General features: G+C 46.0%; 1 protein-coding gene across 2 annotated transcripts in view; it reads right to left on the bottom strand.

Annotated features, from left to right (window-relative positions):
• PUSL1 (pseudouridine synthase like 1) overlaps positions 1-13,300 on the bottom strand; it is a 481,771-nt gene that overhangs the window by 144,221 nt on the left and 324,250 nt on the right. Inside the window, exons 4-5 of one of the 2 annotated variants that reach the window (XM_086949793.1) lie at positions 7,918-8,067; positions 637-810 (exon numbers count right to left, since the gene is read on the bottom strand). In XM_086949793.1, the coding sequence (XP_086805919.1) occupies positions 637-810; positions 7,918-8,067 (324 nt within the window). The remainder of the gene's footprint in view (positions 1-636; positions 811-7,917; positions 8,068-13,300) is intronic. The other variant, XM_086949794.1, reaches the window with a different exon arrangement.

Genomic DNA, 13,300 nt, shown 5'->3' with positions numbered 1-13,300 from the left:
GATGGATAAACGAGTGGGAAAATAAGCGAATGGGGGCATGACTGAGTGCATGGTTAGATAAGCGGTAGTTTGTGTGCGTGAATGGATGAAAGGGTGGATGCCTGACTGCTCTTGGAGTTGACTTGCCACGCCACAGCAACGAGTCTGCCTGTCACAAGATGTCATATGCACTATCACAGTGCCTCCTCTGCCATGTTGCAGGCTGCTGCCTCACAAACCCACTCAACTGCACACACCTCCGAGACTATTACTAGGGGATGCCAGGAAGAACCTAAAAGTCACGAATTTATTCGAGAGTGGGGGCAAAGAGGACAGCAGTGAATTTATGAATCTTTAAAGAGGGCTTTGAGAATTGACCCCAATCTGTCTTATGTTTTTAAACCATCAGTCAGGACACACATACAGAGGCCTGGACCTGCCCAGCTCACAGGCACTGATGATAGAGAAGGCGGGGGAACTCCCAACGAGTAAATGTAAGGTATGGAAGGAGAAAACAAGAGACCTCGATAAGACAATAATAGACTAATGATACGTTAAGTGGGGCTAATGAATATTGGCAAGTAGAAGTTTGATTTTTTCCCATTTTGCGCAATCACAGACACCTTGTCTTAGGTTAACAGCCTTACGTGCTCTTACCTGTGCAGGAGGTGGTGTGTCATGAGCCCGGAGGCAGGGCCCACCTCCGCCTGCTCCAGCGTCTTGACAGGGGACACGAGGGCATCGTCTGAACTCGGCGAGCGGAAAGCGCTGAAGTCATGCGTTCCCAGGAGGAGCTGTGCCGCCTCCTGCATGGCCGACACGTCCAGGCGCCTGCAGCAGCGGCGGAAGAAGAGAACATAAGGTTAACGAGTCGCACCGCACACTGAACTGTCTCTTGGAGCGCACATCAATATGTCCTGTCAATGCCCAGCCCCCGGGGGCTCATTTTATCGACCCTGATCAGGTAACACGCCGTGTTTGCCCTGCCGGGGGTTGAACCTCTTGCCTGTCGGATAGGCGAGGATCCTGCGTGTCAATGGCATATCATTCTCAGTATGTTTCCTGGCATGACGTCAAGTAACAATGACAAACTGCAAACACCGCACCGAGAGCAGGAGTGGCGAATTTGGAATATTATATTTATCTTTGCAGGGTAACAACGTTTAGAATCCCTGGGGATAGCAATGGAGAATGTGATTCAGCGAGGAAAACATTCCATCCCCGTTCCTTCTCCTATCCTTATCTCATGTCCTATCCCCTATACTCTTCTCATATCCTATTCCAACTCCTATCCTATCTCCTACCCATATCTCCTATTCTATCCTTATAACATATCCTATCCTTATCTTCTGTCCTAGTTTATGTCAATCCCATATCCTCTCCAAACCTCCTATCATACATATATCTCCTAACCTAATCTTTTAGCCCAGCATTATCTCATATACTTCTATCCTAATCGCCTATCTTGTCCCCTCAATTTATCTCCTATCCTAGGCTATCCCTATATCTCCTATTCTATCCCTATTGCATATCGCTATTCGTATATCTCCTATCCGTAGTCCTCTATTTCCTATATCTATTACTATATCTCCTATCCGTAGCTCCTATCCTAATCTTATATTATGTCCTTATCGCCCATCCTAATTTCCTATCTTATCATTACCTCTCCTTTGTCCTCACCTCCTGTCCTATCCCATCTTTATCTCTACATAGCCTAGGAAGGAACTCAAGACCTGGATGTTCGACCAGTAGGACCACTGGCACCATGAGCATGGACCCCATCGCCTCGAGACCCTCACGGGAGATGCAGCCGCGCTTTACAAATCTTGATTGATTGATGATTGATTGAACTATTCCCTATTTATCCTTATATATCTGTATCTCCTTTCCTTAGCTCCTTTTCTAATGTACTATTTTATTCTTATCTACTATCCAAACAAATTTACTATCTTAATCTTATCTCCTAACCCCATATTTATTATCCTATCCATACCTCTATCCTATTAACCTATTTTATCCTGTAGTCCCATCGCATTTTTAGCTCACATTCCTATCCCTGTATCTCGTATCTATCTTATTGTTATTTCCTATCCCTATCAACTATCCTCTCCCAGTGCTTATTGTGAGACAGTGGTTGCAGGTGGGGACCACCTGCACTCATTTTTGTGGACCAGCACTTATTTTTTCTCAACAAACTTTGAAAAAGAGCAAAAGAGAAAAAACCCACTAAAGATGTAAGGAAGGAAGAGAAAGAAAAACGCAAAGTGAAAAAGCAAGAATGACAACTTGCAGAAGGGAGCTAAATAGACAGGGAGTATCTGGTTGTGGAAAAAAGAGGCATCAGGTGGAATCACTAGGCCCGCCTACCTGGGACTGGTCTTCCGACCTGTCTAAGGCCATTTTGAACCCGGCTTTGCACCTCGAGGCCCTGCCTCGTTCTCCCTGCTGCCACCTCTCTCCGCAGTCTCCTCCTGCCTCTCTCTCACATGCTCTCTCAGCCTTGTTCTTGTACCCGCTGGAACTTCTGTGCCTTTCCTTTCTCACACCTCTGTGCCTTTTTCTTTCTCACACTTTTTGTGCCTTTTCTGCACTCTTGTTCTCACACTTTTGTTCCTCTTATGCTCACTCTTTGCCAATACTTTTGTGCCACTCGCTCACTTTCTTCCATTTTTTTGCACCTCTATTTCTCACTCTTTTCTATTGATTTTGTGGTTCTTTATTCTCATGTTTTTCATAATTCTGTGCTTTTTTTCTTACTTTTGTGACTTTCCTTCTTTCTACTGCAGCCCAGAATCAACAATCACCGCTCATCCACAGCGTCCCTCCATTTGCTCAACCCAGGACACTGCCCACCCACTGCTGCCACACTGCGCTCCACATCATGGTTGGACTTTTTTCTTGCTCCCACTGTCACTTAGCAGCAACTCGCCATCACACGCTCCCCATACCCCGACACTCATGTCACCCTCTCACAACATCACCTAACCAAACACCACACCTGACCTTCAGTGAATTCTCACATGCATGCTCCTCAACACCCCTCACTCAAAAATTACACTTTCAATATATGAGACCTGGATTTACCCTGCCTCATCTCCAACATCGCTGTGGTCATCCCAGCAGGATACCAAATTGTACGCTAGGACCGTCTCCACAAACCTGGTGGAAGACTAGCCATCATTTACAAAGATGCCATCAAATGCACATCTGCCACAGACCCCGGACAGCCCCTTCTTGGGACACGTGAATTTGAACCTTTCAGTCTCTCCCTGAAAGGCATCCTGGCTTACCACCCAGTCCATGAGGCAACTTCAGCAATCTCATCTCAGACTTCACCACCCCCCTACACATCAACTCCAAGGACTTCCTACTTCTCAGCAATTTCAACTTCCACTTGGAAGACTCATCCAACCACTGCCCTACCAACTTCCTTGAGGGTTTACACCATATAGGACTTTCCCAGCTCGTCACAGACCCAACATTCAATGCAGGACACAAATTAGGCATCATCTTTGCATCTGGCAACGGCATTAGCTAGCACTCACCACTTACAGCATTAGCTAGCCTCCCCACTCACAAGGACCGACCGATCACCACATCATCAATTTCAAAATCTCCACGCCATGAGCCAAAGCTCCCATCAACACCAACCAACCCAGCCGTAACTAGAACAGTATAATGCAAACTGACTTGCTATGTTAAGTTAAGTGGATTTCTACAGCGCACGGCTGCCCCAGCGACAGGGCTGCCCAGCGATAAAAGATACAGGTCAAGTGATTGCTGTATGTTGAGCACGGAGACTGTAAAATTAGTTTAGGAAGAGCCAAGATTTTATAGCCTTTCTATAGGCCAGGTGGCTGTTAATAGTTCGGATGGATACAGGTAATGAGTTCCATAGTGTAGCTGCCAGCACCTTGAAAGAGTGGCCACCGGCTTGTGCTCTATTGACTCGGGGGATGCATGCTAAGCGCAGTCCGCTGATCGCAACATGCGTCATGGTAAGTATGACATAAGGAGGCCGGAAAGGATAGAAGGGGCTTGCTTAGTGAGAATTTTATGAGCGAAGCATAGCGTTTGAAATGTATTCTCTTTACGATTTGCAGGCAATGTAATTTGGGTAGATGTTTTGATACAGAGCAAAATTTGTGGAGAGCAAGAAGGTATCGTGCTGCTGCGTTTTGTACCCTCTGTAGGGGCTGGATTCCAGCTTTATTTGCGCCTAGAGAGAGTTGCAATAAACCGGTCTAGATAGGATTGTTGCCTGGATAATGATCTGGAGGGTTTGTGAATCAAAGAACCCTAACTGGGGCTTAATTCCACACAGAAGCCCAAAACAGGTCCCTGCAACCGTTTTTGTTTGGGTTTCAAAGGACAGAAAGCTGTCCACCCAGACACCTAGATTTTTCACGACTTCCTTAGGTGAGGGTGCAGGTCCCAACGCTCCCGGGCCACCATTGTTCTATCCATAGCTGGCTATCTTTCCCTAGCAGCAGGAGCCCAGATTTGCTAGCATTCAGCTGTAAACAGTTAACCGTCATCCAGTCTGCTACTGTCATCATATCTTCTTTAAATTTAATGGGATTATGATTGAAATTTTTGGGAAAAGAGATAACCAATTGGGTGTCATCCGCGTAGGACACCAATGACAACCCTCTTTTTTTGCCACTGTCGCCAGGGGTTGTACTTACATTTTGAAGAGTGCAGGACTCAACATTTATCCCTGTGGGACTCCGTAGTGCTTCCCGAGTACAATAGGGAGGTGCAGTAACTTGAAATGACCTGCCCTTCAGAAAGGATCTGAACGAGGACAGGGCCGTGCCACCTATCCCCACCGCCTGCAAACGACACAGTAAGATCTCGTGAGATACTGTATCGAAAGCGGCGCTGAGGATGAGGAGAATCAAGGCAGCAAAGTTTCCTTCATCTAAAGTGCTACGCAATTGTTCCGTCACCGCCAACAAGGTGGATTCAGTGCTGTGGAGTGATCTAAACCCGTTTTGTGAGGGATCCAAAAACTCATTAGTCTCTAAAAACTTTGTGAGGATGGAATTTACATAGGATTCAGAGGCTTTCGCCAAAAAAGGGAGCCAGGATATTGGACGGTAGTTTCCCGGTTTAGATGCGTCTTTTTTACTAATGGGGCAATTTTGGCATGCTTCCATGCAAGCGGCACTTTCACAGTGGATTGAGATAGGTTGATCAGCTCCCTACTGATCGGTAATTTATGTTTGTGAAATATACGGAAATGGTCTGGTTTCATAGGGTCTGCTGGAGAGCCTGATTTGATTTTATTGCATAGAGACTCAACCTCTCTACGCGCTAGTAAAGGGAAGACTAAAGGGTCTCACCTTTACTATTCACCTTGTCCTTTTCCCCTTCTCTCTTATTCATATTATCAATTAAGGTTTGGAAGTTTTAATAAATATCCTCCACCTTGTCCAAAAAGTGGCTGGCGCACCACACTTGAAACCAATGAACCCAACACCACCAACAACGTAGGCGAGGACATCACCAACTTCAACCAGTGAATTTCTAACAGGGCTGATTCTCTGGCATACACTGAAACCGGCAAACACTGCAGGACCAACAAACAGGCCTCTTGGTACACAGAAAAACTCTGGGACACCACAAGATAATACAAACAGCTGCAAAGGCAATGGAGAACTAACTACAAGGTCAACGCCAAAATAACCTACATAGTCACCCTCTGGCACTACTACCTCCTCCTTAGAGATGCCAAAAGAAGATTCCTCACAAATTGGATCAAATCCAGCTACAACAACAGCAAACAGATTTTTGGCATCATCAAGGAATTCACCACCCAGAATCAATCAACTCCATCACCTTTTCCCAGGAACTCTGCGACATCCGCTCAAACTCATCATCTTCAAGCTGCACATCAAGCACTCAGTCAGACACCTAACCAACTGGAGAACACTTACAGAGGAAGACACCATTTCTATCATGAAAACCGTGCACTCTAGGACCCCCAGAGACCCATGTCCACATCACATTTACAGCATAGGATGACCTGTGATCAACAAACTCCTCAATCACATTATTATCTCCTCCATCGAGTCGGCAACATTCCCTGAGGCCTGAAAGCATCAGAAGACCCCAACAAACGTAGCAACTTCTGCCCCATCTCCCCATAACCCTACCCAGCTAAGGTGATAGCAAAGGCAATCAACCTGCAACTCACCAACCACCTAGTACTCCACAACATTCTAAACCACTCTCAATTCGGTTTCCGAAGCAGCCATAGTACAGAGACAGCACTCTTCAGAACTACAGATGAGATCTGCACCCTTCTAGACCACGGACAAATCCCTGTTCTCATTCTGCTGCACCTCTCAGCTGCGTTCGACACCATGTCACACTCCCAATCTATCAAAAGACTTCATGCAAAAGGCATGCAAGATTGAGCTCTCAAAAGCATATACTCCTTCCTCACAGCCAGAACACAAAAATCAGGCAAGCCCTCCACGACACGATCCAATCTCACTAAATGCATGAGCTGCATAGCTCATGCATTTAGAAAACAACACAAAAAGGGTGAAGAAAGAGAAAGGCAGAAAAGCAGTAACAAATGGAAAAAGCAAGATCAACAAAAGGACACCACATAAGAGAGTCAGGAAATGTACCAAATGGAGGATTTGAGGAACAGGGCAGTGGCAACTACAGTCATGGAGAACAATAGCTTCCAAAGTCAGGTCCGAAACATGATGCCCAACCTCCTGCGAACTGCAAGTTGACTTCCGAGTCACAGAGAGAAGAACCCTATAAAATGTTAGTGGACACCAAAGACCGTGTAAGGCAACATCGGTTATTTCAACTATGACCTGATGCTATAGTTCGCACCCATGTTTCCGGTCACTTATATTTGTTGTTGCTCCCGTTATCAGTTCTCTCTGTTTCCCTCCTCCCTATTCCTTGTGCTGACCCTTGTTTTTGACTTGAACTGACCTTGGTATTAGTATGACTAAGAACCTACTTTTGTGTCTGGCTTCACCCCTTTTTGGTTGGTGACTGCGATTCTACCTTCCAATAGAGAGGCTGGCAACTCATCTTCGATTCTCTGGCAAGTTTCTTGGTTTGCCTAGAGGCCAGTACTAGTGACGCCTCTTCTCCCACTAGGTAAACTGTATGACGTACTTGTCATCATATTTTCCTAATGTAGACTTTCTCCTCTGTTATTCAATACTCTTCTGTTTCCTCTCCTGACAGTGAGTGTAGTGTGCCTCTGCAATGCTGTGCCATCCTATAATTCAACGAGTCTCTCTCTCTCTCTCTCTCTCTTTCTGTCCCTTTCTCTTCTCCTGGAGACTGATACAATACAGGGCAATGGACCACCTCCAGAGGGATTTACTTTGCTGTCCTTCAAGACACATTACAATCTGTACTGAGGTGAGGCATCCAGGTTCTAGGACATGACTCTACCCTACGACAGGTCCTGATTTTCTGAGGCAGGGATTCCTGTTTCATGGTTGCTTTTCCTGATCTCAGGATGCACTTACTATTGAAAGCAGGACTTCCTGTTCTGAGGGGGGACTTCCTGTTCTGGAGGGGGGACTTCCTGTTCTGGAGGGGGACTTCCTGTTCTGAGGCAAGAGTTGATGTTTACACAGAACACACCTTTCCAAGCTGGGATGTCTAGGATTCAACTCATAACAGAGAAAGAGGGAAGAAATGTAGAGAATAGGTGCATCTGGAAGGGATATATATATATATATATTTATATCTATCTATCTATCTATCTATCTATCTATATATATATATATATATATATATATATATATATATATATATATATATATATATATATATATATATATATATATATATATATATATATATATATATATATATATATATATATATATATATATATATATATATATATATATATATATATATATATAACAAAAAGTTACATACCCTGGCCTCAGGCCCCAGCAAAGCTTTCGCTCAAACACCGGCATGTCAAACCGATCTGTGCATCCTGTCAGCAGCCGGTATACATAGGTCCTCGACACTGCCCGGTAGCGTGCATGGAAGTCTGTGGGCACGCGATAAGCTTTCAGTATGCTGTAAGAAGAACAGGGTTGAAATAAGATAGCTTTTTTGACCACCACTGATAATTTATAACACAAAGTGTAGGCTTCAGAAAAGCCTGTGGCTAAACATGATTATTGGAGGGCACACTGAAACCCTTCGGATCATCAAACACGTCAGCGTGAATAGCGATTAGTAAAGTTACAGCAAGTACAATGCATATTATATTGTGCTAGTGTATGCATATAATGCATGTCTACCATACTTATAGTCCTGAATAATTTTCCAAGTCTGAATATCCTTTACTGTTCTGGGATACTCATTGGCCGGATACAAGGCAAGTTCTTGACTTTGTGTTCAGTTATAGAATATAGGTGCATATATCAATCAATAAGGGGAAACGTAACATAACTTGGGCATAGGTAATGTTGCAACAAGCCTTAGCTGGTTCTGTGAACTCGCTATGATGCGTCCCAATGGCATTCAGAGTTACACAGAGATTCATGCAGGCCACTATCCTTTTCAAACTTCACATGGGATACTGGGAAGCCTTGATCGATCGCTTCCTTATCACATCTTTTGTGGGAACTCACAACGCTACCTAAACAACAGAACATTGGCAACTTTATGGAAAAGTAGAAAACCAATAAGGCCATACCACTATTTTAAATCAAAACTTCAAAAAGGTTTTCTTTTTATCAGCTGCACCTTCACAATCTCAATCCAAAAGTGTCTATTTACACTCTCAGGGAATCTGATGATAACCATATTACACAATACAAAACCTTCCGGGTTTTTGCTGGACTTTGGTTAACACCTTGACTCTGCATCAAAGCGAGGCTGAAGGAGCACAATTCCAATTACACTTGCTAGATCTTGCAACGCCGCCTAACACAAAACTGTGAAACATTTACTAGATCTCCAGATAAGAAATATCTTAGCTGGTTATGGTTGCCATTCCATCATTACACCATCATCTGACTCAAAACCTGTCAGTCTTTGTCAGATTTCAACAATGAAATATACAAGGGATCTTGGTATACTGGATGCCACAGCCCCAGACCTTACACCATTGTCTGAACGGATATATCCAATGTGTCCTGATAGCCTAGCATCCTTTGCTTCATATCATACACCACATCATACCTCATAAGCTCTAAATCTTCTTTGAACCTGCTGCACAGAAATATCCTAAGTGGCCCTGGTTGTGAACTTGTGTCACTACAAATAAACACAACTGCCTAAGACAGAATGGTATTAATGTGCTTCACAGTAGTACAGTTTCCACTGCTTCAGAATTTACCCTTCCACCAAACTCAAAGCCTTAAGTCCTCCTTGCTAATGAGCATCCAAGCAGACCTGGCAGCCTACCTTCACACTGCTCGCTCCGCTCCATATTGAACACCACCATCTAATTCAAAACATATTTCTTTAACCCTCCTTAACAACACTTAAACATGTGCTCACTGACCTCTAATCTAACACAACCTATTTTCACCCTTAAAGCAAATCACCTGTCAACATCACCACCCTTCATCCTTTGATCAATTGCCCAATCAACTCTATCATATGATCTCTTCTACCCATCACACCATCACTTCCTAGTACACAATCAAACCCTGATAAACTTCCACATCTTTTTGCGTCACCCGTATGATTTATATACTCTTCCCATGTCCTAGCTATTGAACTTTAGTCATTGCCTAAGTCTTCCTCAGCAAATCGTGTGAAAACCTCTTTCTAATGATTTTTCACTACCTTCTCTGACTCATGCTCCTACATGGTACGTCTGTCGAAATAGATGCACACGGGCAAGAGCTATCGCCAGTTAGATGCAGAATGGACTGGTGTGCCAAAGTAGAAGAATGTGTATATGAGTCAAGGAGATGTCTCAAAAATATCAGAAAATATGAGGCATGTGGTGTCCATACTCTCAGAATACAAGGAGTTAGGTGCTCTACAGATAATATGTATTAATAATAAACTATTAAATGAAAATTGCTAAATAGTGTTACATGATAGTGCTCACTATCTCCAGTTAGTCCCCCAAACCCTCACTACCTTATCTATCTTATCTTTTCCTTCACATTCTCCCTACCAGAGCCCCAAGACAACTTCTATACTGATTATCACCTCAATCAATCAATCATCGCATTTATATAGCGCACTACTCACCCAGAGGGTCTCAAGGCGCTGGGGGAAGGGGGGTCCGCTACTGCTCGAACAGCCAGGTCTTGAGTTGCTTCCTGAAGGCGAGGTGGTCTTGGGTCAGGCGGAGGTGGGTCGGAGGGAGTTCCATGTCTTGGCGGCGAGGTAGGAGAAGGACCGTCCACCTGTGGTGGCTCTTCGGATGCGGGGGACGGCGGCGAGGGCGTGGCCGGTCGATCGAAGCTGGCGTTTGGGAGCGTAGAAGTTGAGGCGGCTGTTGAGGTATCCTGGGCCTTGGTTGTGTAGGGCTTTGTGTGCGTGGGTGAGGAGACGGAAGGTGATTCTCTTGTTGACCGAGAGCCAGTGCAGGTCTCTCAGGTGTCCGGAGATGTGGCTGCGACGGGGGATGTCCAGGATGAGTCGTGCTGAGGCGTTCCGGATCCGCTGGAGTCTCTTCTGGAGTTTGGCGGTGGTTCCGGCGTAGAGGGAGTTGCCGTAGTCCAGACGGCTGGTGACGAGGGCCTGGGTGACCGTCTTCCTGGTCTCGGTGGGGATCCACCGGAAGATCTTACGTAGCATGCGCAGGATGTTGAAGCACGACGAGGAGACGGCGTTGACTTGTCTGGTCATGGAGAGGAAGGAGTCCAGGATGAAGCCCAGGTTGCGTGCGTGGTCTGTTGGTTTGGGTGCGCTGCCTAGGGCGGGGGGCCACCAGGAGTCGTCCCAAGCGGAGGGTGAGGATCCCAGGATGAGGAATTCCGTCTTGTCCGAGTTCAGTTTCAGGCGGCTGTTCTTCATCCATTCCGCTACCTCTTTCATCCCTTCGTGAAGGTTGGCTCTGGCGGGGTCGTTGGTGAGGGAGAGGATCAGCTGGGTGTCGTCGGCGTAGGAGATGATGTTGAGGTTGTGCTGGCATGCGATGTCTGCGAGGGGGCTCATGTAGACATTGAAGAGGGTTGGGCTGAGCGAGGAGCCTTGAGGAACGCCGCAGATGACTTCGGAGGCTTCAGATCTGAACGGAGGGAGGCGGACTCTCTGTGTCCTTCCGGCGAGGAAGGAGATGATCCACTCTAGTGCCTTCTCCTGGACTCCGACGTTGCTGAGGCATTGTACTAGAGTACGGTGGCAGACAGTGTTGAAGGCCGCGGAGAGGTCGAGGAGGATGAGGGCCGCTGTTTCTCCGATGTCGAGCAAGCGCTCGGATGTCATCGGTGGCTGCGATCAGGGTGGTCTCGGTGCTGTGGTTGGCCCGGAAGCCAGATTGCGAGGGGTCGAGGGATCCGTTCGTCTCGAGGAAGGCGGCCAGCTGCTTGTTGACGGTCTTCTCGATGACTTTTGCAGGAAAAGGGAGCAGCGAGATGGGGCGGTAGTTCTTGAGGTCGGTGGGGTCGGCCGATGGCTTCTTGAGTAGGGCTCTGAGTTTGGCGTGCTTCCAGCTCTCCGGGAAGGTAGCGGTGTCGAAGGAGGTGTTGATGATGTCCTGCAGGTGGGGTGCGATGACAGCGTCGGCCTTGTTGAAGACGTGGTGAGGGCAGGGGTCGGTCGGAGATCCGGAGTGGATGGAGTTCATCGTGCGGACAGTGTCTTCGGTGCTGATCGGAGTCCAGGCGCGGAGGGTGGTGGTGGGGGGCGGTGGTTTGGTCGTGGCGTGCGTCGGTTGAGTACTGAAGCTGTTGTGTATGTCCGCGTGTATCACCTATCTACACCAGCCCGTATTACCTGGTACCTACATAAAAAAAACATCCAATACCCATGCCCTGGAGGCTTCCAATAACCATTCTTCTTCACCCACCCAACCCAGTCCAATCACTCATCAACCCTCTTGACACATTACTAGACAGACCAATACCCATTGCTCACAGCCTCTACTGTAATATCTGCCAGAGCAACAACTACAGGGGTGAGCACCAGAGCAATCACCGAAGCAACCACTTAGCCAGCCTCTAGAATAAACAATCACATGGTGGCTTTCAAAGTCTCTAAAAAATGTGACCCTGTGGAGACTAAGCAGTGTAATGTGATCGCATGCCATCACAGAACACTTGTAGATCAGAACAACGCAACACTGATCAAGTGGAGGGAGGGAAAGAGTTCATTATTGGATTTGTAACAAGGACATGTAGCTGAGATGAACAAAGTAACTCGGTCACAGAGAGGGTGAAGCGGGCTTGTGTAAGATCAGCGACAAAACTCTTAAAGTTCAATAAACTCTTTGCTACAAAGGAAACTGCAAGAAACTCAAAGTAGTTTATAGACTGATGAATTTTTTCTGTACACCACTTTCCTCTGTTGCAACCATGCCCCACCGCCATTTCTGTCTAACTCTCTTGGCCTCAGATTGAATAAGAGTCCAGAGAATAGCCAAAAAGGGACCTTCCATTTTAAACCTCCATTTGGGAGAGCCGCCAAATCAACTTCATCAGCATCTTGCAAATGGAAAATGTCTGCTGAGTAAGACAGACATATTCTAAGATGCAGAGCCTACAACCTCTGCAGAGGTCTACAATGAAGTGGAGCTGGAAAGGCAGCCCCAATGGATACTAAAAGTAATGCATGAGAACAAACCTATCTTCAAAACTGGCCAAATCTAATTTGATCCTTTAACTGGGAATATAATGGGGAACCCAACACTAAGCCTTTCAAAAACAACATACATACATCGAGGGCCTGATTCACAAACATAAACTTACACTTTTGTGTAAGTTTACTCTTTTTTGGTATTTCACATACAATGAGTTCATAGTGAGTTTACGTCTGCAGAGACTCCACAGTTCTTTGCACCTGAGAAGCCAACAAAGGGCGGCTCACATACCTGATGATCTGTATTACGGACGATGCAAAAGCTCAATGCTTTCTTAAGATCAAGGTGATGGAGCCTTTACTCCTCTTTTGAGCGATAAAATGCAGACAAGGTCATTGGCTGACTACTGTGGAAGGGCATCATGACCTTAAGGGGAAAAGCTCAGGTCCTCAACACAAACGTGTCCAGGAAGAAGGTAGTGCAGAGCATCTGCACTGACAATGCCTATAGTTCATTCACAGGGCATGCCGATGAGATGGTGATAAGGAAGACATTCTTCAGCATCAACAGCCTTAAGGAGGAGGCCTGTATAGGCTT

The sequence above is a fragment of the Lissotriton vulgaris genome, unplaced genomic scaffold (genome assembly GCF_964263255.1).
Source record: "Lissotriton vulgaris unplaced genomic scaffold, aLisVul1.2 SCAFFOLD_584, whole genome shotgun sequence".
In the NCBI taxonomy this organism is placed as follows: Eukaryota; Metazoa; Chordata; class Amphibia; order Caudata; family Salamandridae; genus Lissotriton; species Lissotriton vulgaris.
This window is presented reverse-complemented; position numbering and strand designations above follow the sequence as displayed.